Consider the following 22,638-nt stretch of genomic DNA (forward strand, 5'->3'; position numbering starts at 1 on the left):
GTAAGGGGGCTCAGGAAGAAGAGTTTGCGCACCCCTGGCCTAGTTGTCACATTTGACCCCTCCCTCCTCTCACATTCACAATATAGCTACATTCTGTAGTTTTTTTTCTCTGCAGATTGCAAAGATTCCCACTTTCCTCTGTCGCTCTACTGCTAAAACTCTTAATACAGACCCTCATTCTCTCCCGTCTCAACTATTGTAACTTTCCAATGTCCGGCCTTCCTCTCCTACAATCTATCTTAAACGCAGCTGCCAGAATCACTTTACTCTCTCCTAAATCTGTCTCAGCATCTCTCCTGCTGAAAAGTCTCTCCTGGCTTCCATTAAATCCTGTATTACTCACAAAATTCTCCTCCTTACTCTTAAGACTATACACTTTTCTGCCTGTCCTTACATCTCAACCCTTATTTCTCTCTATACTCCATCCAAACTCTTGCGTTTTTCTGAAGGGTATATTCTCTCCACCCCTTTTGTATCTAAAGCCCTCTCTCCCACATAAAACCTTTCTGACTCAATGCTCAACACCTCAGGAATGCCCTTCCCCTCAATATTCGACTGGCATCCTCTCTCTCCATCTTTAAGACCCATCTTAAAACACACCTCTTTAATGAAGCATCTAGGTAACTTTGTGGCTGATACTATACACCTCATACATCGACCATGACCCCTTGCAGATGCACGTATCAGATCACCCTCCTACTGTCTCTGTACGTTCTTGATACTTGCCAATTATATTGTAAGCTCTTATGGGCAGGGACTCCATTTCCTAATGTTACTTTTATGTCTCAAGTGCTTATTTCCATTATGTGTTATATTATTATGTCCCGTGTATTATTGCTGTGAAGCGCTATGTTCATAAATGGCGCTATAAAAATAAAGATATACTGTACATACATACGTTTAGTCTATTAAACCTGCCACTTAGGAAGGACTGAACCTTTCAGATATTTGTCCTGCAGTCTCCGTATCTGATAGTCCAGCACAGTTCATGTAGAGGTCACAAGCCCAGTTCTTAGACACAAAAGTCCAGATTCACTGAAGTGTGCTAAGCTTTAACATGCCTTATTCCTTCCTGTTCATCTGAATGGGAATTGAGGCATGCTAAAGCTTAGCATCATTTTGTAAGTCTGGGTCTTTGTGATTCAGAACAGGTTTTTTTGTACCATTTTTGTATATAAGAGGATTGCATTGCAAGCAGTGAAGCAGTTGGCTAGTTTTAGCTTTTATCTGAGGTTTCTTTGGCAAATATTTTGTAATTGTGACTATAAAAATAATAATGAACAATATGGTATGATTAGATCTAGGGAGATTTAAGCAAGTTAATTTAGAGTTAGCTCATTCCAAGATGAGAACAATTTAGTTTCTGTTCAGGAATGAAGTCTAAACTCTGGCTTATGTAATGTACAGGCAGTCTTCGGTTATCCAACGGAATCCGTCCTGGAAGTAGCGTTGGATAGTGAAACAGTTGTAAAGTGAGTCCCATGTTAATCAGTGGCGGTGAGTGTCGGATAACGCATTCCGGCGTCGAAAAATGGCCCATAGGGAGGCAAAGCGAAACGTTGGATAGCGAGGACTACCTGTATGTGTGTATAATTCTATGTATATAGCACCAATAGTGTACACAGCACAAAATTACAATACAGGCAAATCATTTACAAACAGAGGGAATAACAGCAGCAAGTAAATGATAACATAAGGCAACAAAAGACGCTGCCCCAAGCATACAATCCAAGTGACATTGCGAAAAGTTAACATCCAGCAGTTATATATACCTCAAACAGGTTTCCAGCTGCTTAGCCTGTTAAATGTGTGATAAGTACCTGTCAAGAACAATGTCAACACTTAGACAATTTAACACAGATTAACAGTGAATCATACAGTACTGTGCACAGAATACCAACACCTTAGTACTTTAGCTTTTAAACACTTGTTATAAAAACATGTTAGCAAGCACATCGGTATTATTTGCAACATTTGTCAACATTTTCTGTGTGTGTGTGTATATATATCTTTTCTCGTTTGCCCAATTAACTTACACAATTGATTATATGGCATCTTACCTAAAGGTTACTCAGTAAGTGGTAATGCAATTTTAGTTTAAACTTTAGTTTAAAATCTAATTTTTTTCTCCCCACGACAGGGAATGTAAAATTCTAGTACAAGCTGACAATTTAAGTATTAATGTCTGTTCAGCTTTTGTGTAAAGCATAAAGGGGCCCATGCAGTAAGCATTCATACACACAGTTGTGTGAAAAAGAAAGTGCACCCTCTTTGAATTCTATGGTTCTACATATCAGGACATAACAATCATCTGTTCCTTAGCAGGTCTTATAATTAGGTAAATACAACCTCAGATGAACAACAACACATGACATTACACCATGTCATGATTTATTTAACAAAAATAAAGCCAAAATGGAGAAGCCATGTGTGAAAAACTAAGTATACCTTATGATTCAATAGCTTGTAGGACCGCCTTTAGCAGCAATAACTTGAAGTAATCGTTTTCTATATGACTATCAGTCTCTCAATTTTGGCCGACTCTTCTTTACAACGTTGCTTCAGTTGTTCATTGAGGTTTGTGGGCATTTGTTTACTGTATGCACCACTCTCTTAAGGTCCAGCCACAGCATTTCAATCGGGTTGAAGTCTGGACTTTGGCTGGGCCATTGCAACACCTTGATTCTTTTCTTTTTCAGCCATTCTGTTGTAGATTTGCTCGTGTGCTTGGGATCATTGTCCTATTGCATGACCCAATTTCGCACAAGCTTTAGCTGTCGGACAGATGGCCTCACATTTGACTCTAGAATACTTTGGTATGCAGAGGAGTTCATGGTTGACTCAATGACTGCAAGGTTCCCCGGTCCTGTGGCTGCAAAACAAGCCCAAATCATCACCCCTCCACCACCGTGCTTGACAGTTGGTATGAGGTGTTTGTGCTGATATGCTGTGTTTGGTTTTCGCCAAATGTGGCGCTGTACATTATGGCCAAACATCTCCACTTTGGTCTCATCTGTCCAAAGGACATTGTTCCAGAAGCCTTGTGGTTTGTTCAGATGCAACTTTGCAAACCTAAGCAGTGCTGCCATGTTCTTTTTAGAGAGAAGAGGCTTTCTCCTGGCAACTCTTCCAAAAAACTATACTTGTTCAGTCTTTTTCTAATTGTACTGTCATGAACTTTAACATTTAACATGCTAACTGAGGCCTGTAGAGTCTGAGATGTAACTCTTGGGTTGTTTGCAATTTCTCTAAGCATTGCACAGTCTGACCTTGGGATGAATTTGCTGGGACGTCAACTCCTGAGAAAATTGGCAACTGTATTGAATATTTTCCACTTTTGAATAATCTTTCTCACTGTAGAATGATGGACTTTAAATTGTTTGGAAATGGCCTTATAACCCTTCCCAGATTGATGGGCAGCAACAATTGCTTCTCTAAGATCATTGCTGATGTCTTTCCTCTTTGGCATTGTGTTAACATACACCTGAATGCTCCAGACCAGCAAACTGCTAAAACTTCGGCTTTTATAGAGGTGGTCACACTTGCTGATGATCAATTAATCAAGGACATTCGATTAGCAGCACCTGTCTACTACTTAGCATCTTAATTCCTATGGAAGCAGTAAGGGTGTATTTAGTTTTTCACACATAGCTTCTCCATTTTGGCTTTATTTTTGTTAAATAAAGCATGACACAGTGTATTTTTCTTGTGTTGTTGTTCATCTGAGGTTGTATTTACCTAATTTTTAGATCCGCTAAGGAACAGATGATTGTTATGTCCTGATATGTAAAACCATAGAATTCAAAGAGGGTGTACTTTCTTTTTCACATGACTGTGTGTGTGTGTGTGTGTGTGTGTGTGTATATATATGTGTGTGTGTGTGTGTGTGTGTGTGTGTGTGTGTGTGTGTGTGTGTGTGTGTGTGTGTGTGTGTGTGTGTGTGTGTGTATGTATGTATGTATGTATGTGTATATATATATATATATATATATAATATATGTATAAAAAACAGCAAGCACTCCAATGTAGATAATGTAAATAGTACGTTACCATCCAGCAGGGCAGCATGACAGCAATATAGACAGCACGCAGAGGTAAGTCAGCAAATAATGCATTGAAACAGACACAAAAATCCGACGTTTCGATCCCCAGAGGGATCTTCTTCCTGGGTGTGTGCAGTAAAGCCTATGCCTTACTGTGACTAAATACCCTAAACCCTGTGCACCCATCACCTGAAATCAATCACAATGCTAATTGGAGCCATCTGATGTCCCTCCTACTTTCCAAAGCACTGGTGTCGGCCATCTTGGATCAGCTGCCTCTGCAATTTTGCTCTGGAGTGTGCAGCAGCTGTGGAATGTGACAGCTAATTAAGTGCTGAGTCATTTGTTGAATAGGCAACCACCACTCCTCCCCAAGCAGCACACAGCACAGTACAAGTGCTGCCTGCAGTATCTGCAAAAGTCAGCTGTCGGCCATCTTAGATCAGCTGTCTCTGGTCCATGCTCTGGAGTGTGCATCAGCTGTGGGAAGCAACAGTTAATCAAGGGAGGACTCAGCTACCTCAGCTACCTCTGAGTGCTGTCTCTCTTTGCTGTTCTGCTGCCCTGCTGGATGGTAACGTTATATATATATATAGATATAGATATCTATATCTATATCTATATATATATGCTGCAAAACACAGCAGTGGACTTAGTAATAATTAATGATTGCTTGGCTTTGAGTGGAATTTTTTCCTTTTAAAAAGGTGATGTGCTGGTAATTTTTCTTTTAATTATCTCTTTCCTTATTTCTTCTTCATCTTTTACTATCTTTCATTATAAGGTAGTCCCGCAGTTATGATTGAGGCGGTCATATACCGAGAGACCCCCTAGTTTTGTTTTTGTAAATGAAAAAATATATTAAAATAAGGAAAGGTTACAGTAATTAGAGGTTACATACAATCTGTGCAGGTTAGTTAAAATGGCCTCTCTCTTTTTTGGGAGCCGCACATCTCATACTTTCACAGGTTCTCTTTCCCAGACTATGATTGGGCTCTTTTGATCGTCCTGCTGGAACATTATTACATTGTCATATGCCTCTAATTAAGTTCTACTGGTCAAGTTAAGGGGGGAGGAGGGAAAAGTAGTATTGTGCTGCATGGGCAAAAAAGTGTTCTGTACAATCAGTATGGCATGTCCAGTTGCTCCTTTGTGGACAGTAATTATTTTTCTTTCAGTAGAACTTTTGTTCTTTTCGCTTGTTAAAGCAACTTTATTGTTAAAAAATACATTTTTATTATTGCAGAATGAACATTCTGCATGGCACAATAATACTGAGCATGACCATGTTCATCCACACAACAAAGAGAATTTTAAATGACAAAACTAGATGGGTTTCGTGGTTCTTACCTGCTGTCAAATTCTATGGGGGATATTCTCGTAGCTGGGCGTTTGTCCTTGTAAAACTGCACGGTTTAACATGTCATAAGTTACTGAATATAATTTGGTAACTAGCCGTATCTGTATTAAAAACCACATAAAAAAAGTCACAAACCGCACGTTTAAACAGCCACTCTGGTCGGATTGTACTTTACTTTGAAGAAGAATTACGTGAACATGGCGCTAGCTCCCCCAGAGCCTGAAATGGAGGGGGAGGGGGTGAGAAAAGGGAGACCAAAGTGCTATATATATCATCCCCTCACACCTCCTTCCAAGTAACATATGGAGATATACCCAGTACTCAAAAAAGAGCACACCTTAGATATGCTAATCGGATATGCAAGCTACATCTCAATAAATTACACCCCACACAAGATTCAAAAAGAAGTATAATACAGCGGCCCTCAAAAATCAATGAACAATTACATTTATGCAAGACACATTTTCATCTAAACCTAGAATCAATATAAATACAAAAAGTAATATGAAAAAAAGTTAGAATAGCATATAATTACTCTATATAATACTGCATAGCATAGCAAGTCATTGTGTATCAATAGAAATTACTCTATCAAAAAAGTATAGTATAGCACGTCAAAAGTGTAGCATAATGATTTGTAGCATTTCAAGGCTCCTGGCCCTCTCCTCATGGCCACTATGACTTGCTATGCTACAGTATGCAGGATAGAGTAATTAAGTGCTATTCTAAACTTTTTTTTGTTTTTACTACTTTTTGTATTTATATTGATTCTTGGCTTAGATTAAAATGTTTCTTGCATAAATGTAACCGTTCATACATTTTTGAGTGCAGATGAATTATATTTCTTTTTGAAAATTTCTGCACCCAGCGGTGGGGGTGGGGGACTTGTGCACCAACTGAAAACACAGCTGTCTAAAAACAGGTGAGTGGGTGTTACAAAAAAAAAAAAAAAAATATCCACCCACACATGATTTCCATAAGACCTATAGTGACAATGGCCCCTTGTGATGAAGGGGGTAATGGTGGAATAACCACAATGGATATGTTTCTATGCACAAATAATTTGCTGGCCGTATTTATTTAATTCAATAGGTACTCTCCCTCTTTTGTATTTTTATGTACTTTTTTAAGTCTAGGGATAAGTTCTACGAAACATGAATGCTCGTTAAAGACACCAACAGAAGGCACATGCCTTTGTTTGGAAATAAAAGCCGCGTCTAAAACGTCTCCTTTAAAACATAAAAACACAAGGGAGTCTGCTTGTTTCTATATTTCAAACAGTTTTTATATAATATATTCTCATTAACCAAACAAAGATCGCATCATATTTTACCTTCTATCGATCTACAATAAAAAAAGATGGAAACTTTTTTTAAATGGAATAAAACAGTGTTTTCTATGGCAGTCTAAGTTGAAAATCATGTAAAAAAAAAATGACTCAGACACGTAATGCTGTTATTAACATTATCTAATCAGAATATTTTCCCATTGTAATTGGTAGCATTAGGAATACTGTATGCTATGATCTTTAAAATTAACTGCATTGGTTTGCTTACCATGCAAAATGTTGGCTATGCATACAATCTCATGTAAGAAAAATGTGTAGTCTCAGGATGAACACAAACAGTACACCCATCAAACATTGCTCCTGCCAACCACCGCAAGAGGAAATGATAAACCTTCTATCATACCATGTGTAAAGATAGTCGTGGGCAGCAGAACTGCAGATCAAAGCATCACTACTCAACAAACTAGATAAGATTAATACATTAAACACCGGTAGTTCATTTTCAGCAGCATTATTGCATCCAGTATCTTCACACATGTATCTGATACATGTGAACATAATTATGTGGACTGCACCATAACAAAGTCACATCATCACATTATCGAATTCATCACAGTATAGAGAAGTAATGAGCATATTTTTTTATTCAAGGAGGGGTGGATTCTCTGTGAGCCAATGTTACCCATTTGAGTCTAAAGATGCACACTACATTTATACAGGTTTGCAGTTCTGGCACCACATAGGCAGTACAGGCAGAATTAGTGTGTCTTATGCTAATTCCCACAAATAATTTATTAGTTACCGTACTTTTTTAGTTAGTAGCTAATGCTGCCAATCAATGACTGTCATGGGAGACCAGTACTTTTACACCAAAACCACTGGGATCACTAGCACCAGACGGGACAATGTTGTTGAATGAAATTAAGTAAACTTAATTCTGCACTCCAGCAGACCAAACAAAGATGAAGAAGACAAGATACAATACCAACCGGGGGCCTGGGAAGTGGACCCTAACCACGCTAGGTGCAGGGGTCTGCTTCAAGAAGGCTTGCCCTGTCCACTTTTCGTCCATGATATCAGAGTGCTGATCCCACAGCAGGCCTTCTGATATGTATCTCCAGCTGGTCACAGTCAAGATCCAAACTCCTTCCCAGGATGTCTCTCAGTCTCTCCAATGCTCTGATCAGCAGTGCCTCTTAGGCCTGTGACATAGTAAGCACTTGGGTGCTGCTGCTCATTCTTGCTTGCTGCCACTCGCTCTACCAGGAGCTTTTTGCTGTCCTGGCAGAGGAGACAGCAAGCGCGCTTGGGAGGCGGGTATCACTGTGTGTGTGTCACTTGGTAGCTGTCAGTGTGTTTGTGTGTGTGTCACTTTGAAGTGGTCTGTGTGTTTGTGTGTCACTGGGGAACCTGTGTGTGTGTGTGTGTATATGTGTGTGTGTATATTATATAATATTTTAAAAATTAAAAAAAAGACATGTGAGAATAAATTATTTATTAACATTGTGCAACTTTGATAAATATATTCGCGCACATACACATGCACACATGCACATACACACACACGCACACGCACACGCACACATGCACACACATGCACACACATACACACATATACACACACACATCACACACCACACAGACATACACACACACATACACATACACACATACATACCATACATACATACATACATACATACATACATACATACATACATACACATACACACACACCTCTGTGCTGCCTCTGTCGGACCGGCTGCAGACCCATTGGGTGGGAGCGGTCACGTGACCGCTCCTCCGCTTCCCCGAGCGGCAAATTTCAAACTTGCCTGTCTCGGGGAAGTTTCTCAGCCTCCGCACGCATCAGCAAGCATGCGGAGGGAGAAACTATAGCCGCGCTGATAACAGGTGCAGGGGCTTTGTGCATCTGTTCAGCGCGGCTCAGCCCGGCTCAGCGACGCTGAGTGCTCTATGTCCTAGGCCTTAGGCTGAGCTCAAACAGGCTGCTACACTACCGCTCGTCCGCGCCTCTGCTGGGCGATGTGTGCTCATCACCAGCAGACAGAATGACGCGATTGGAGGCGGGACTTAAAAAAAATAAGTGTGTGCTTGTGTGACTGGCGAAGTGCACATGACGCGGCTGCCGCTTGAAATTACAACTTCAGTTGTCTCCTTCAAGTACAGCGGCGTCAACACTGTACTTCGCCGCCGGGTGTTGTTTTCAGTTTGAAAACAACCACATACCAAAGCAAGAGTGGCGCACGCGCGCACACGTCGCATCGCATCCTGTCTGAGCTCAGCCTTATATAGCCCTCTGTGGCTATCCTTTACATGGGACAGGGGCTGCTGGCCAATCAGAGCAGACTTGATTGTCCACTCTTTCCCACTCACCAAATGTCTTTAATACCTCCACGCTCCCAGCCTTTGTCTCATTACAAATTTCTCTGCAGGAACCTCGGCTGATTAAATCACAGAGTCCCCTCCATAGAAATGTACACATGCAAATCATATTACAAGTCTGCTATCTTGGAATTCGTAAACGGAAGTAGGGGAGCGCAGATCTCAAAATATTATATGTGAAGAAAATGAAACACAATATAGTGCAAATAAAGTCTTTAAACCAATTGTTTGACAATAAATGCAGAGGTTTCACGCGAATGGAGACTCACGTGGTTCTAGTAATAAAGATGCATTTCAAAAACTACTGTTTTTGGCTGGACTCAGATGTGTGATGGTGTGTAAGGACTTCCACTTGTATGCAGTCACTTCACTCAGATGGTGTCATCGTGGCAAGATGTACGCAGAGAAAACCAACAGTAGTGTAATATTGTAAAGGTATAACAATCTTTATAAACATTTAAAAATGAACACTTAGATTGTGTCCTAATAATACAGACACATAAAATAGTTTGGCGTGCGCTCCACTCCGTTCGCTGCTGCCTCCTTGTCCTCCGTGTCAGACCTCTCAGATCCGATACGTCACTGCCCGTTAGTGACGCACCTTGGATCGCGGGGAATCCCGATTACATGAGGATCTCAGCGGTAGGCTTCCTTCACTGGGGGCGGAATCGGAGTCCTCTGATGCGCCTCAGCAAACCATAGACTCTATGCGTTTCGCTGGTAAAGCTTCATCCGGAGTCATCTGACTGATGTGTGGACAGATGGATCCTGCAACCGCCCTGGCTGCCTCGGTGAGTACCACCATGAATGACCTCTTTTTGCTGCAGTGCAGGGCGCGGAAGCAGGAGCACGAAAAGAAGAAGGTTAGGCCTTCCGCCACCTGGAGCATGGGGGGCCTTGCCAAGCCTTCGGCTGGGACTGTTACTGCTCAAGGGCGAGGACAGTTACATGCCCTAATGCGGATGACCTATCCCGTTGTCAACCAGGTTGGAACTTGGGACACTGTCACTGTTTCCACTAAGGAGGACACTGCATGCCCGCCAGAACGAGACTTTGAGCTGATAGTCCCACCCCATTCTGCCCGTTCCCCCAGTCCTGAACTCAGTCCTCGAGGCTCTGGTTATGGTAACAAAGGCCTGCCATTGTCCCCTTGACCTGTGTCCCCTGTAATGTCCGTGGCCCCTTCTCACGTTGTGGTTACCCCAAATGTGCAGTCTGTAATATCTGCAGGGAATGACACATTGAATTGGTGGGATCCACTGTTTAGAGGTTATGTACCAGACATGCACAGGACCCGGAGAGGAGACTGTTAGCGAATCTCTGTGGGAGGGACCCATCTACTGGGTATAGCCAGGTCAAGCGTATGGGCACAATCTGACCAAGAGTAGCTGTGCGGTTAGAGTTCTGGTTCAGAGATTTAGGCAGGAAGGGTATAACTATCCCTACCTTCCAGATGCACTAATGCGGTCAGCAGAGGCCTACCGGGATGAGTGGGTGCGCGCGGCCATATTAGACTTTAAGAAAGTCAAATCGGGCAGCTCCATGCATTTCAGGGATATAGGGCTATCTACTTAATGAAATTGTGGCAGGTAGGCCGCAGCGTCCATATTGATCCGGGAGTATATTGGGGAGTCTGGACGCAAGCGCTGCTATTTGGTCACAGTACCGGTTGGTGCAGGAAAATTTGTGCGTAAGCCAGATCCAGCTCATAATTACTGACCTGTATAGTATTGTTATATTATGATGAATTTTCGTCCAAAAAGAGTGGAACAAGTTATGCCATGTTATACTGTATGTGCCATTGTATTTTTGTTGTATAAATTATATGGTGGTGTGATGTTATGCCCTCATGCGTGGTTGGGAGGGATTTGAAACCAGAGGGAGGGTGTAGTCAAGTGCCGCTGGCTACTAATTTCTCTGGCCCACCCAAGTGTCATAAGTCCCGGTAAAGAGCAGGCAGTGTTGGGAGTAAATCCTTCATGGCTTAGCTATGTAATTGTTATGAGGATGTTAATTAATACAGTTCTGGATTAGCCTGGGACTACAAGGGCCTATGCCTGGCAGGAGGTTGGCTTACAAGCCTCTCCCCTGGGAAGGGCTGGGTTCCTCTAAATTTAGAAGTAAGTGGTTCTGGGAGTTCTGTGTTCCTCTCCCTGTGTGGAGGGAGCATAATTAAAGCTTCTCCTGGACAGGAGTGACTGAACCCTTACCCCGTTAGGGGTAGATGGAGCTGAGGAGGGGCCTGTGGGGCCTTAAACTCGGTGGGTCTGCTCCAGGGAACACACATGCTGTGGAGAAGAGTGACAGAATAAAGACCCTTGTACTGCTATGGTGTGATGTTTGATTTCTGGGATCTGAGAAAGAGTTGCCTGTGAGGACCATTCTGGCTATCCCAGGATCCTCATGGGATGGAGGCGCTGCGCTGAAGGTGGAACAAACAGCTGAAAGCCTGACCTGATGTCTCCCCCACAACATCGCAGAGCCCTCATTCCTTCTGTCACACCAACAGGTATGCACCAGCAGCAGAGTATACCAGGTAGCTACATGATCTCCTGTAGGAGGAACAAGTGCTACATAAGCAAAACAAAATATTAAGCCTTTGTTGCCCCATAATCAACTGACTGGAAAAGAACTTGCCTCATACGGAAATGCTTTTTTTCTTTAGACATGCCGATAATGATAATGTTTTGAGCCGCTGACCTGACAGAGCTCAAGGCGGATTTATACGCTGTCATTATCAGCATGCTTTCCCAATAAATGGCATAAGATTTTGAATGCTGACACTTGTCTCTGAATATATTGTCCGATGATTTTCTGCATCCAGGTATTGTTTGGGGTGCTAACATTTTCTATTTGACTTTAGCTCTATTTACTGTGGCTACACCGTAATAGGGTAGCACCCTGTCCACATTTTTGTAATTGTTAATATTGCCATCTATAATCATATATATTTTTTGTTCATATAGAATGGCAATGCTCTACTTCACTGTGAATTAATGATTTGGAGATAGAATGAACACTGTGGAATTCTTGTTCTGGTCGGCACAGATATTTAATCAGCTGGACAAGGCCTTCCTCCGAGGCAGGCATTGAAGCTGGTGTTTCAGTGTTCGCTTATTTTTTGCAGTCACAGCTGGATATGTCTAGGCATTTCCATGCCTCTCTAATGTCTGATACAGCTAGCAAATACTCTGGGATTATTCTTATTAGCAGGGAAGGAATTATTCTAAATCTACTGATTAGCTTAATGTCCAATTGAGGTTTATCCATCCACCAGCAATTTCCAGTTACTACTCCTGCTGACCTCTACAGCACTGGTGACATATGTTCTGTCCCCTGAACATATACCAGCATTAAGGAGAATATCTGACTTTATTCTTTCAGCAGGGATGGTCAGCAAAGTGTTCATTATCTTCATTTCTTCTCCAGGAACTCTGTACAGGCATACCCCGGTTTAAGTACACTCACTTTAAGTACACTCGCGAGTAAGTACATCTCGCTCAATAGGCAAACGGCAGCTCATGCATGCGCCTGTCTGCACGTCCTGAACAGCAATACCGGCTCCCTACCTGTACCAAAGGTGTGCACAAGCGGGGAGACTATAGAGCCTGTTACAAATGCCTTATTTACATCAGTTATGCACGTATATGAAGATTGCAGTACAGTACGTGCATCGATAAGGGGGAAAAAGGCAGTGCTTCACTTTAAGTACATTTTCGCTTTACATACATGCTCCGGTCCCATTGCGTACGTTAATGCGGGGTATGCCTGTATATGCAATGTTCAATCTCGCTAAACATTTTGGAGTTCACAAAAGTCTTAAAATATGCATAGACCCCCTCTCTATTTAATTATAAAAATCATCATCATCATTTGTAATAATCAAGCCTCAAACCATTATTATCTAGCGGGCAAATAAAGTTATATTTGTCTATACCTAAAATAAAAACATACAAATGGATATCTATACAGTACAACACAGTAAAGAACAGTACATTACTGTAAAGCAAGGAATTAAATTTCTGCAAGGGACATTAAGAAAAAATGTGTATGAGGTTTGTAAAGAGAATCAGCATAAATACAACTTAAAGAACAACATAGTCATAGTAGAACTCTAGTACTCCAGGGCTCTGTGACCGCAGAGTAGCGATGAACTCCCTGACATCAGTAACAAAAGAGTAAGACCTCTTCTGTTATAATCTAGAGGTTTTGATCTCCCCTAGAATTACTATAAGGAAAACAATCATGATATTCAGGGAACGTCATAGGGTTACTACAATGCCTGCACTCGTGACATTCCCTGGATATTCTAAGACACTCATTCTAGTAATATTGCCTTAGAACTGTAGTTTCGTTGAACATCTCAAGGTTACATTATTTATTAATGACCTTGAGGTTGGCATAGAGAGCAAAGTCTCCATCTTTGCTGATGACACTAAATTGTGTAAGGTAGTAGAATCAGAGTAGAATGTAATTTCACTCCATGAGGACTTGGGTAGATAAATGGCAGATAAGGTTTAATACAGATAAATGTAAGGTTATATTTTTGGGAAACAAGAATAAACAGGCAACTTACAAATCAAATGGAGGGAAATTAGATGAATCCTTGATGGAGAAGGATTTAGGAGTGCTTGTAGATAGCAGGCTTAGCAATACTGCCCAAAGTTGTGCAGTAGCTGCAAAGGCAAACAAGATCTTATCTTGGATTAAACAGAAAATGGATGGAAGGGAATTAACAAGAATTATGCCCCTCTATAAAGCATTAGTAGGAACACACCTTGAATATAAAATACAGTTTTGGCACTACTCCATAAAAAAACCATTATTGAACTAGAAAAAGTGCAGAGAAGAGCCACCATATGAATAAAGGGGATGGAAAATCTGATTTATGAGGAGAGATTAGCTAATTTAGTTTTGTTTGCATTAGAAAAGATAGGAGGAGATAGGATACCAATATACAAATATATTCGGGGACAATGTTAAGAGCTTTCAAAAGAACTATTGATCCCACGGGCAGTACAAACTATATGGAGTCATCCCTTAAGGTTGGAGGGAAGTAGATTTCACCAGCAACAAAGAAAAAGGTTCTCTAAAGTAAGGGCAGTTAAAATGTGGAATTCATTACCTATGGAGACTGTGATGGCAGATACAATAGATATCTTCAAAAAAAGGTTGGACATCTTTTAAAAAAAGAAAGGGTATTCAGGTTTATACAAAATAAGTAAACATGGGAAGGATGTTGATCCAGGTAGAAATCTGATTATTATTTGAATTCATGAAGGAATTTAACTTTCCCCTTAGTGAGACACAATTTGAAGATTTTCTCTGGAGTTTTTTGCTTTCCTTCCTCTCTATCAAAATACTGTAAATACAAATATAGGATTATGTATCTGTCGTCTAAATTTAGCATAGGTTGAACTTCATGGTTATATGTCTTTTTTCAACCTCATCTACTATGTTACTACAGTATGTAACTATGTATCATGTAGTTCTATGAAAAAGATTTTATAGTAGCAGATATTTGACTTCTCAAACCGTTCTTTCTTTTTTCAGGGCCATATATTATTTTGCTAACATAATTATGCAATTGAAATAGTTTACCATATACACATATGTTATATTTCAATACTATCTTTATTATATATGATATACAGTAGGAAGATGTAACTTTATTAAAAGAAATACAATACAATTACAATAGCAATAATATATGTAGGTACATAGAATAAGTACGTTGGAGGTTTCCATAGGCAGAAAACATTTGGAAAGGATTGATGTTCCTTAAAACTTTCAGTATTACTACCTTAGAATAAGCTCTGAATGATTGGTTTTGCTTTTATTTGGAGCTGCTTGTCCAAGTAGATACAGTAGATTGGCGATAGAGAGTGTCAGATGTCAAATGGTAGTACTACTTACTTGGCAATAACTGTATAAGTGGCACAGCTGCTCTCACTTCCCTCATGAGATTTGCTGCTTCTGGAAACAAATTTCATATTCTGATTGCTCTTTTGGGATACAAAAATGATATATCACTGTTTCCTTTGGCCTCTTTTCCATCATATGTTATTGTATTAGTCTGTGTCTCTGTGTCTCTGTGTCTCTGTGTCTCTGTGTCTCTGTGTGTGTCATAATCATATACTGTATCTACCCCAATCTTTCTGTTTCTTTAGTGAAAACATTCAGCTATTTGATTCCAGAGAATCCGATTATTCATTTATTTCCTCAAAAGCCGTTCTATAGGTTCTTTTTAATGCTGTAATTCTTTCTAAATAGTTTTAGTGCTGTGTGGGCTCACTGAGCTGGTGGGATTATAAATGTATTTATTGACAGTATACCAGTGTCAACTAATTGGCTAATTTAGCTACATTTATCAATCTAGCACTGTTGTTTGGTTTCTTTACAAGTTAAGAATGCATGGGACATCAACAGAACTAGAAGCGATCCAGGAAAATGTATAGGGATAATATACTGTAGCAAAAAGGGTATTGTACAGAATGAAAGCATACACTTAAAAGGATTTATCAAAGAAAAATACCTAATTGCTTTAGTTTGGATCTTTGATAGCTCTTCCAGCACTGAAAAGGTTTTTCTTCACATTGAAATGCGTGCAAGCCTGGATTATTTACCTACTATGTTACTACAGTATGTAACTATGTATCATGTAGTTCTATGAAAAAGATTTTATAGTAGCAGATATTTGACTTCTCAAACCGTTCTTTCTTTTTTCAGGGCCATATATTATTTTGCTAACATAATTATGCAATTGAAATAGTTTACCATATACACATATGTTATATTTCAATACTATCTTTATTATATATGATATACAGTAGGAAGATGTAACTTTATTAAAAGAAATACAATACAATTACAATAGCAATAATATATGTAGGTACATAGAATAAGTACGTTGGAGGTTTCCATAGGCAGAAAACATTTGGAAAGGATTGATGTTCCTTAAAACTTTCAGTATTACTACCTTAGAATAAGCTCTGAATGATTGCTTTTGCTTTTATTTGGAGCTGCTTGTCCATGTAGATACAGTAGATTGGCGATAGAGAGTGTCAGATGTCAAATGGTAGTACTACTTACTTGGCAATAACTGTATAAGTGGCACAGCTGCTCTCACTTCCCTCATGAGATTTGCTGCTTCTGGAAACAAATTTCATATTCTGATTGCTCTTTTGGGATACAAAAATGATATATCACTGTTTCCTTTGGCCTCTTTTCCATCATATGTTATTGTATTAGTCTGTGTCTCTGTGTCTCTGTGTCTCTGTGTCTCTGTGTCTCTGTGTCTCTGTGTCTCTGTGTCTCTGTGTCTCTGTGTCTCTGTGTCTCTGTGTGTGTCATAATCATATACTGTATCTACCCCAATCTTTCTGTTTCTTTAGTGAAAACATTCAGCTATTTGATGCCAGAGAATCCGATTATTCATTTATTTCCTCAAAAGCCGTTCTATAGGTTCTTTTTAATGCTGTAATTCTTTCTAAATAGTTTTAGTGCTGTGTGGGCTCACTGAGCTGGTGGGATTATAAATGTATTTATTGACAGTATACCAGTGTCAACTAATTGGCTAATTTAGCTACATTTATCAATCTAGCACTGTTGTTTGGTTTCTTTACAAGTTAAGAATGCATGGGACATCAACAGAACTAGAAGCGATCCAGGAAAATGTATAGGGATAATATACTGTAGCAAAAAGGGTATTGTACAGAATGAAAGCATACACTTAAAAGGATTTATCAAAGAAAAATACCTAATTGCTTTAGTTTGGATCTTTGATAGATCTTCCAGCACTGAAAAGGTTTTTCTTCACATTGAAATGCGTGCAAGCCTGGATTATTTACCATTGCTCCATTTCCCCAGCAATTTTTTTTTATAGCGAGTACGTTTCCAAACAGTACTTTTAAATGAAAAGCACATCAGGCCCACATGTGGACAAATCTATTGGCCTAGAACAGATCGTGTTTTACAAGTGTATCCATTCTCTGCCAAGAACAATGGTACAGTACATGTGTTTTTATTATATATATTTAAATATGGGTTTAACACCGTGCACCCATTGTCTCTCTTCCTGTGCAGATTAATCCCGGAAGCAAGGCAGCTTTGGCTAACCTATGTCCAGGAGATATTATTCTGGAAATCAATGGGGAAAGCACAGAAAACATGACTCATCTAGAAGCTCAAAACAAGATTAAGGCTTGTTCAAACCACCTGATGCTTTCCGTGAACAGGTTTGTGCTTCGTACCTATTATATGTCATTAATTGCACCAACACAACTGCTGTTTCCATAGCTTTTCTTTAGTTTTACCAGCTACATCATCTAAGATGCTGAGCAGTTTTTACAGCGCAAGTCCCATTTAAATTGAATTTGCAATTACGGAAAAGCACTCAACCAAGTAATATCTGCAGTGCCATTTTTAACGTTGGCTTCATACTTTAAGAGGCATGTAATGTAGTTGCTAATTTAGGCTAGAAAAAACCCAATAACAAATATAGTGGAAAATAAATATTTACTAAGCAGTCTTATAGCATGAAACACCTTTTGGCACTGGAAGACACATAGCTCATTCAAGTCAATGGGCTATAAAGTTTCTTCCAGCTTCGGAACGTGTCCTATGGGAGAAGACTGCTTAATACATATGGGCCACATGTAGTGATTTCCCTAGAGTTAGTTAGGAGTCTATAATTCAGTGAAGCAACACATGTTCTTCACAGCTATGTTTAACTTGCAACTTTAATAGAGCTCTTGTGAGTTCAGAACACTCATATTTTGATTAGTAAAAAAATGTCCCACAAATTAACTCAAATTGTCACAGAGATTTTTAAAATAACCTTGAAACATTCCATCATCGACATATATATATATATATATATATATATATATATATATATATATATATATATATATATATATATATATATATATATATATATATATATATCAAATAAAAAGATCACTTGTGAGCACATTCACATGTCTTAGGCAGGTCTGCAACCCTGCCTTTCACCATGATCCTCAGCATACAGTGCTTCCACTGCAGCAAGGTATTTGGGAAATGACATGCAAATGAGCACACACCTTTTGTCTGAAAAACCATTGTTACATGGAGCCCATATAAGCTAATGCTCGCTGTTAACACAGCTTTAAAGCACAGCATGGGAATCAGATGCAAAGCCAGAGAAACCATTCACAGACATGTTTCAACCTTAATAATGGGTATCATCATGTAACAATGGTTTTTCAGACAAAATGTGAACATTGTGTACTCATTTGCATGTCATTTTCATGTCATTTCCCAGAATCCCTTGCTGCAGTGGAAGCACTGTATGATGGGGATAATGGTGAAAGGCAGGGTTGCAGACCTGCCTAAGACATGTGAATGTGCTCACAAGTGATCTTTTTATTTGCTATATGCTATACAGTGGAGGTTTCTTGTTGCACCCCCTGCACTAGTACACACATTTTTTTTCTCACATATTGTTACATAATGTTACATAATCAACAACAACTACAAAATGGTATCGACTGCACTCAACTTGAAAACATATGTACACAATGCAGGTGTCAAGGGACTGGTTACTCATCACAACAGTAACCTGGTAAACATAAAGAATATCAAATTATCACAGCACATCATTTAAAAAAAAATTGCAATAGGTTTATTTAAACATTTAAAAAAATAACAAAACGGAATAATTATACAACATCATTATACAATACAAGGCAAATTCATACCTTTGCATTATGGTGAACATGTCACTAAGAGCCTGGACTAGCGCATCAGCCTTCACATGAAGGAACCGAGTGAGGTCCGAAGTGCTAGTCCAGGCTCTTAGTGACGTGTTCACCATACTGTAAGGCAGAGGTATGATTTCGCATTTTATTTGGCTGTTTAATGATGATTAAAAAAAATGTTTAAATGTTTGAATAAACCTATTGAGATTTTTTTTTAAAGGAGTACTGGGACAATTTGACATTCATATCATACCCCAGTTGAGCTGTTGTCCTTGCTGTGCAACATGTGAAAGTTGGGGTGTAAGCTGTACATCCATAAGCAAGTCAGCACTCGGTTTCAAACAGTGATATCTTATTATAGGGCTCAAAGAACCATGCTAGTGTACAAGTGTCAATAATATTCTGCAGCTCTCTTCCAGACTCACTGAGCATGTCACTGTAGATACAACACACTTGCAATAAACGTTTGTTCTTTTAATGAATCTAAATTGCAACATGCACAGAACAGAACCCTTTGTATTTCCTACCTCCATCAGCATTGAGTTCTCATGTTTTTAGGTTTCTGATCCTCTCTGAGACAGATGTTGATGCCTTTTTCCTTTTGTTTGTTTTGTAACCATGCATCCCCATCATGGGACTGAAAGGTCACAATGATCTTATGAGCTATTAATATGTCACAGTCTGAGGTTGAAAAATGATATTTAAAAAAATAAACATGTTTCAAAAATGTGCGTTGAAATTCCCTAGCTTGGGAGTTAATGAAGTATTCTAATGAGCTGACAGAAAAATGAGGTGACAGGTTCAGCGTTTCCTTGCCTGTTGCATGAGACGGAGTATTGTGTGAATCAAAACTGTGAATGTGGCATCTGTCTACGGATATACAGTACTGTAGCTCTCTAGTCGAAGGCAGTTTTGATGATAAATTAAATATTTGAACATGAATCCCTTAGTTCAGGGATGGCCGACACCAGTCCTCAAGGGCCATCGTCAGGCCATGTATTAGGGATATCCTGGTTTCAGCATCGGTGGTTCAATCAGTGGCTCAGTCAATGACTGAGCCACTGATTTAGCAACCTGTGCTGAAGCAGAGATATCTGCTGGTACTGTATTTGTTTATGCTTTGTATATAGCCATTTATATATTACCACCTGCACATAGTATTTTCATAGGATAACCCATGAGAGTGATCATGTTTAAAGGACTATATTTTAGTCTCAACAGGCGTTGGTAAAATAACTTCTTTTCATTCTTGTCTCTAGTATTAGATATCCTTTCTGTCCCGTTTTCCTTTTGTTGTAGATCTAAAAGCAATCAAGTGAGGGCTTGCTTCCAATTACCAGCTTTAAGTATTCTTGACAGAGCACCTACAAGCGACTTATTTGAAATATTATACTTTCTAACCTGTCGCTCTTCAGCGGCTCTTACATTTAATTCAGATTACAATTCTACTGGCTGATTGTTTTTAAGAGCAGTGACATTAATGGCCACAGATGTATTGCTTGTTTATACAATATACTTGGTAAGTGGTTCAACTGATTGTATTAACAGGTTACTTCAACTCAGACCTAACATATGTTCACATTCTGGCAGAAAAATAACCTTTAAACATTAGCTGGAAAAATAAACGTTTCTTATTTATGGAAGGTAAACCATCCAACGCTTATTTGGTTAATGTTTCTATGCATATTGTGATATCATTAAAAAAAATCTGGTTTTCTGACGATTTAGCATTTCAATATACTTTCTTTTTGTGTAATTGTTAGTATCACTGGAAAAATGATGGGCTATTATATAGGCTGTGCTAAAAATATATAATATAGGATACAAGCTTTTTTTTTTTTTTAGTGTAATTGGGTTGAGAACTGGTTTCAATTAATCTAATGACATACATATTCCTACTACTGTATGCAGACGTCTTTGCTATGAATTGAAAACAGCCTATTAAATAAGGGCTATTAAGTGAAATATACAATTCCAGCGCTCCTTCCAAATTGGCTTGCAGTTTACTAGTGACATGTTTACATTTAGAACATAAGTCTGTGTGATAAAGGAGTCATTTGGTTGCATCTTTTGAGCAAATAAATTGTATTTATTCATTGTAGGTACCTACTATATGGAGTTTACCTTGACATGGTTAGCATCAAAAGATACGACCAAATAACACCTTTGTTACACAGACTTAGGTTCTAAATGTAAAAATGTCACTAATAGACTGCAAGCCCTTTTTTTGAGGAGCGCTGGAATTGTACTTCTGTTTTCCATAAATGTAAGGCCAATCTTTTTACCAGCTGCATACTCCTAAAGGGAGGAGTGCAGGTATTATGTATTTGTTTCCCATTAAGCAAAATGTAAGATATTTTCCCAAGATTGTAACATTTGCCTCAACAATTGATTTACAGTAGCTCAAGTTTGGCGGTTTAACTAAATCATGACATGTGGAGAAAATTGCAGCAAGACAGCAGCATATACATATCCGTTTACCACACGTGCTAAGATTCACTAAGCAGTGCTATGACTTAGTCAGCAGCAGATTTGAAGATCCGCCGTCCCTTGGCACTTACTTGTGTCGGCCGCCTCCCTGCTGCCGCCCTCCTCCTTCCGAATTGCAGCATCAAATGATACCATGGACGTCACCAATGTGACTTCACACGGCGTATCCTTGCTATGGGAATGCGACACCGTGTGACATCATGTTGGTGACATCCACAGCTTCATTTCACACTGCGATTCGGAAGGATAGGAGTGCGGCAGCAAGGAGGCGGTCGCCACAGGTAAATGCCTTCCCATCAGGCCCGGTAGGCCTGAGAGCATGGCATCTGTATATGGGGGCGGACATTTTTGTGGCCCCAAAATTTTGCTGCCCTAGGCCCGGCCCTAATGGGAAATCCGCCACTGCTTAGCGCACATTAAGGCTCCTTTTACTTGAATGGGCCGTAAAGTTCACTAGAGCTCAGCACCACTTAGTAAACCGGGGCTATGTATGAGACATGTATTAATACTATAGGTAAAGAAGAACATTTTTTTTGTTCCTCTTAAATTGTTTTTCAAGTTTGTACTGATGTTAATTAAACATCCTGATGGAGATCTGACACAACGTGAGAAGTTTACAGTGTTTTTTAGACCAGCTAATAGCTCGAAGTAAAAAGTAGTATAAACCCTTATCTTATTAACAAGCAAAACAACTTGACCCATATTTATTATAAATTAGTCTTAACTGTTGCGTTGGGAGTAGATCGCCTAATCTCCATGAAACAGCAACTTTGTTCTCTGCATTTTAGAAGTTGCAGGTACAGAGAACAATACACCTGGGGAGAACATCAGGGTAACAACAATGCATCACATTTATTGCAGAAGAAAATTTCATTGCTCTCAACGGGAATACTTCTTAACTGTGGTTAAACCTGGTTTAAATGAAAATGCAGTATGTGCATGCAAACAAAAAAATGCAGTATGTGCATGCAAACAAAAAAATGCAGTATATGCATACAAACAAACAAAAATGCAGTATGTGCATGTTACCTGTTCTTCGGTGCTTCCGGGAGAAGAATCACTGCTGTCACCACCACGGAATATTCATGTTCACAGTCCCAGTACTTTAATCATTGGCTGCTATGGCCAATGCCCATTTTAAGGGAACAGTGTGAGACACAAGTAATGTAAAATACTCCTTATTAAGTAATGAGAACCATCCTCACCACTGTGCCAGAGAATATCTTCCGAGCAAGGGAGGCTACCAGTGGTAAGAAAGTGGCAGTTCTGCCGCGGGGATTCCCTTGTCCAGGTAAGTTACAAAAATTT

The 22,638-nt window shown here is 39.5% G+C and overlaps 1 protein-coding gene across 1 annotated transcript in view; it reads left to right on the plus strand.

Annotated features, from left to right (window-relative positions):
• The window catches only part of PDLIM4 (PDZ and LIM domain 4), a 209,370-nt gene that overhangs the window by 41,235 nt on the left and 145,497 nt on the right, over positions 1–22,638 (plus strand). Inside the window, exon 2 of the mRNA XM_075601115.1 lies at positions 17,183–17,334. Coding sequence (XP_075457230.1) covers positions 17,183–17,334 — 152 coding nt within the window. The remainder of the gene's footprint in view (positions 1–17,182; positions 17,335–22,638) is intronic.

Source organism: Ascaphus truei, chromosome 5 (assembly GCF_040206685.1).
Source record: "Ascaphus truei isolate aAscTru1 chromosome 5, aAscTru1.hap1, whole genome shotgun sequence".
Taxonomy (NCBI): Eukaryota; Metazoa; Chordata; class Amphibia; order Anura; family Ascaphidae; genus Ascaphus; species Ascaphus truei.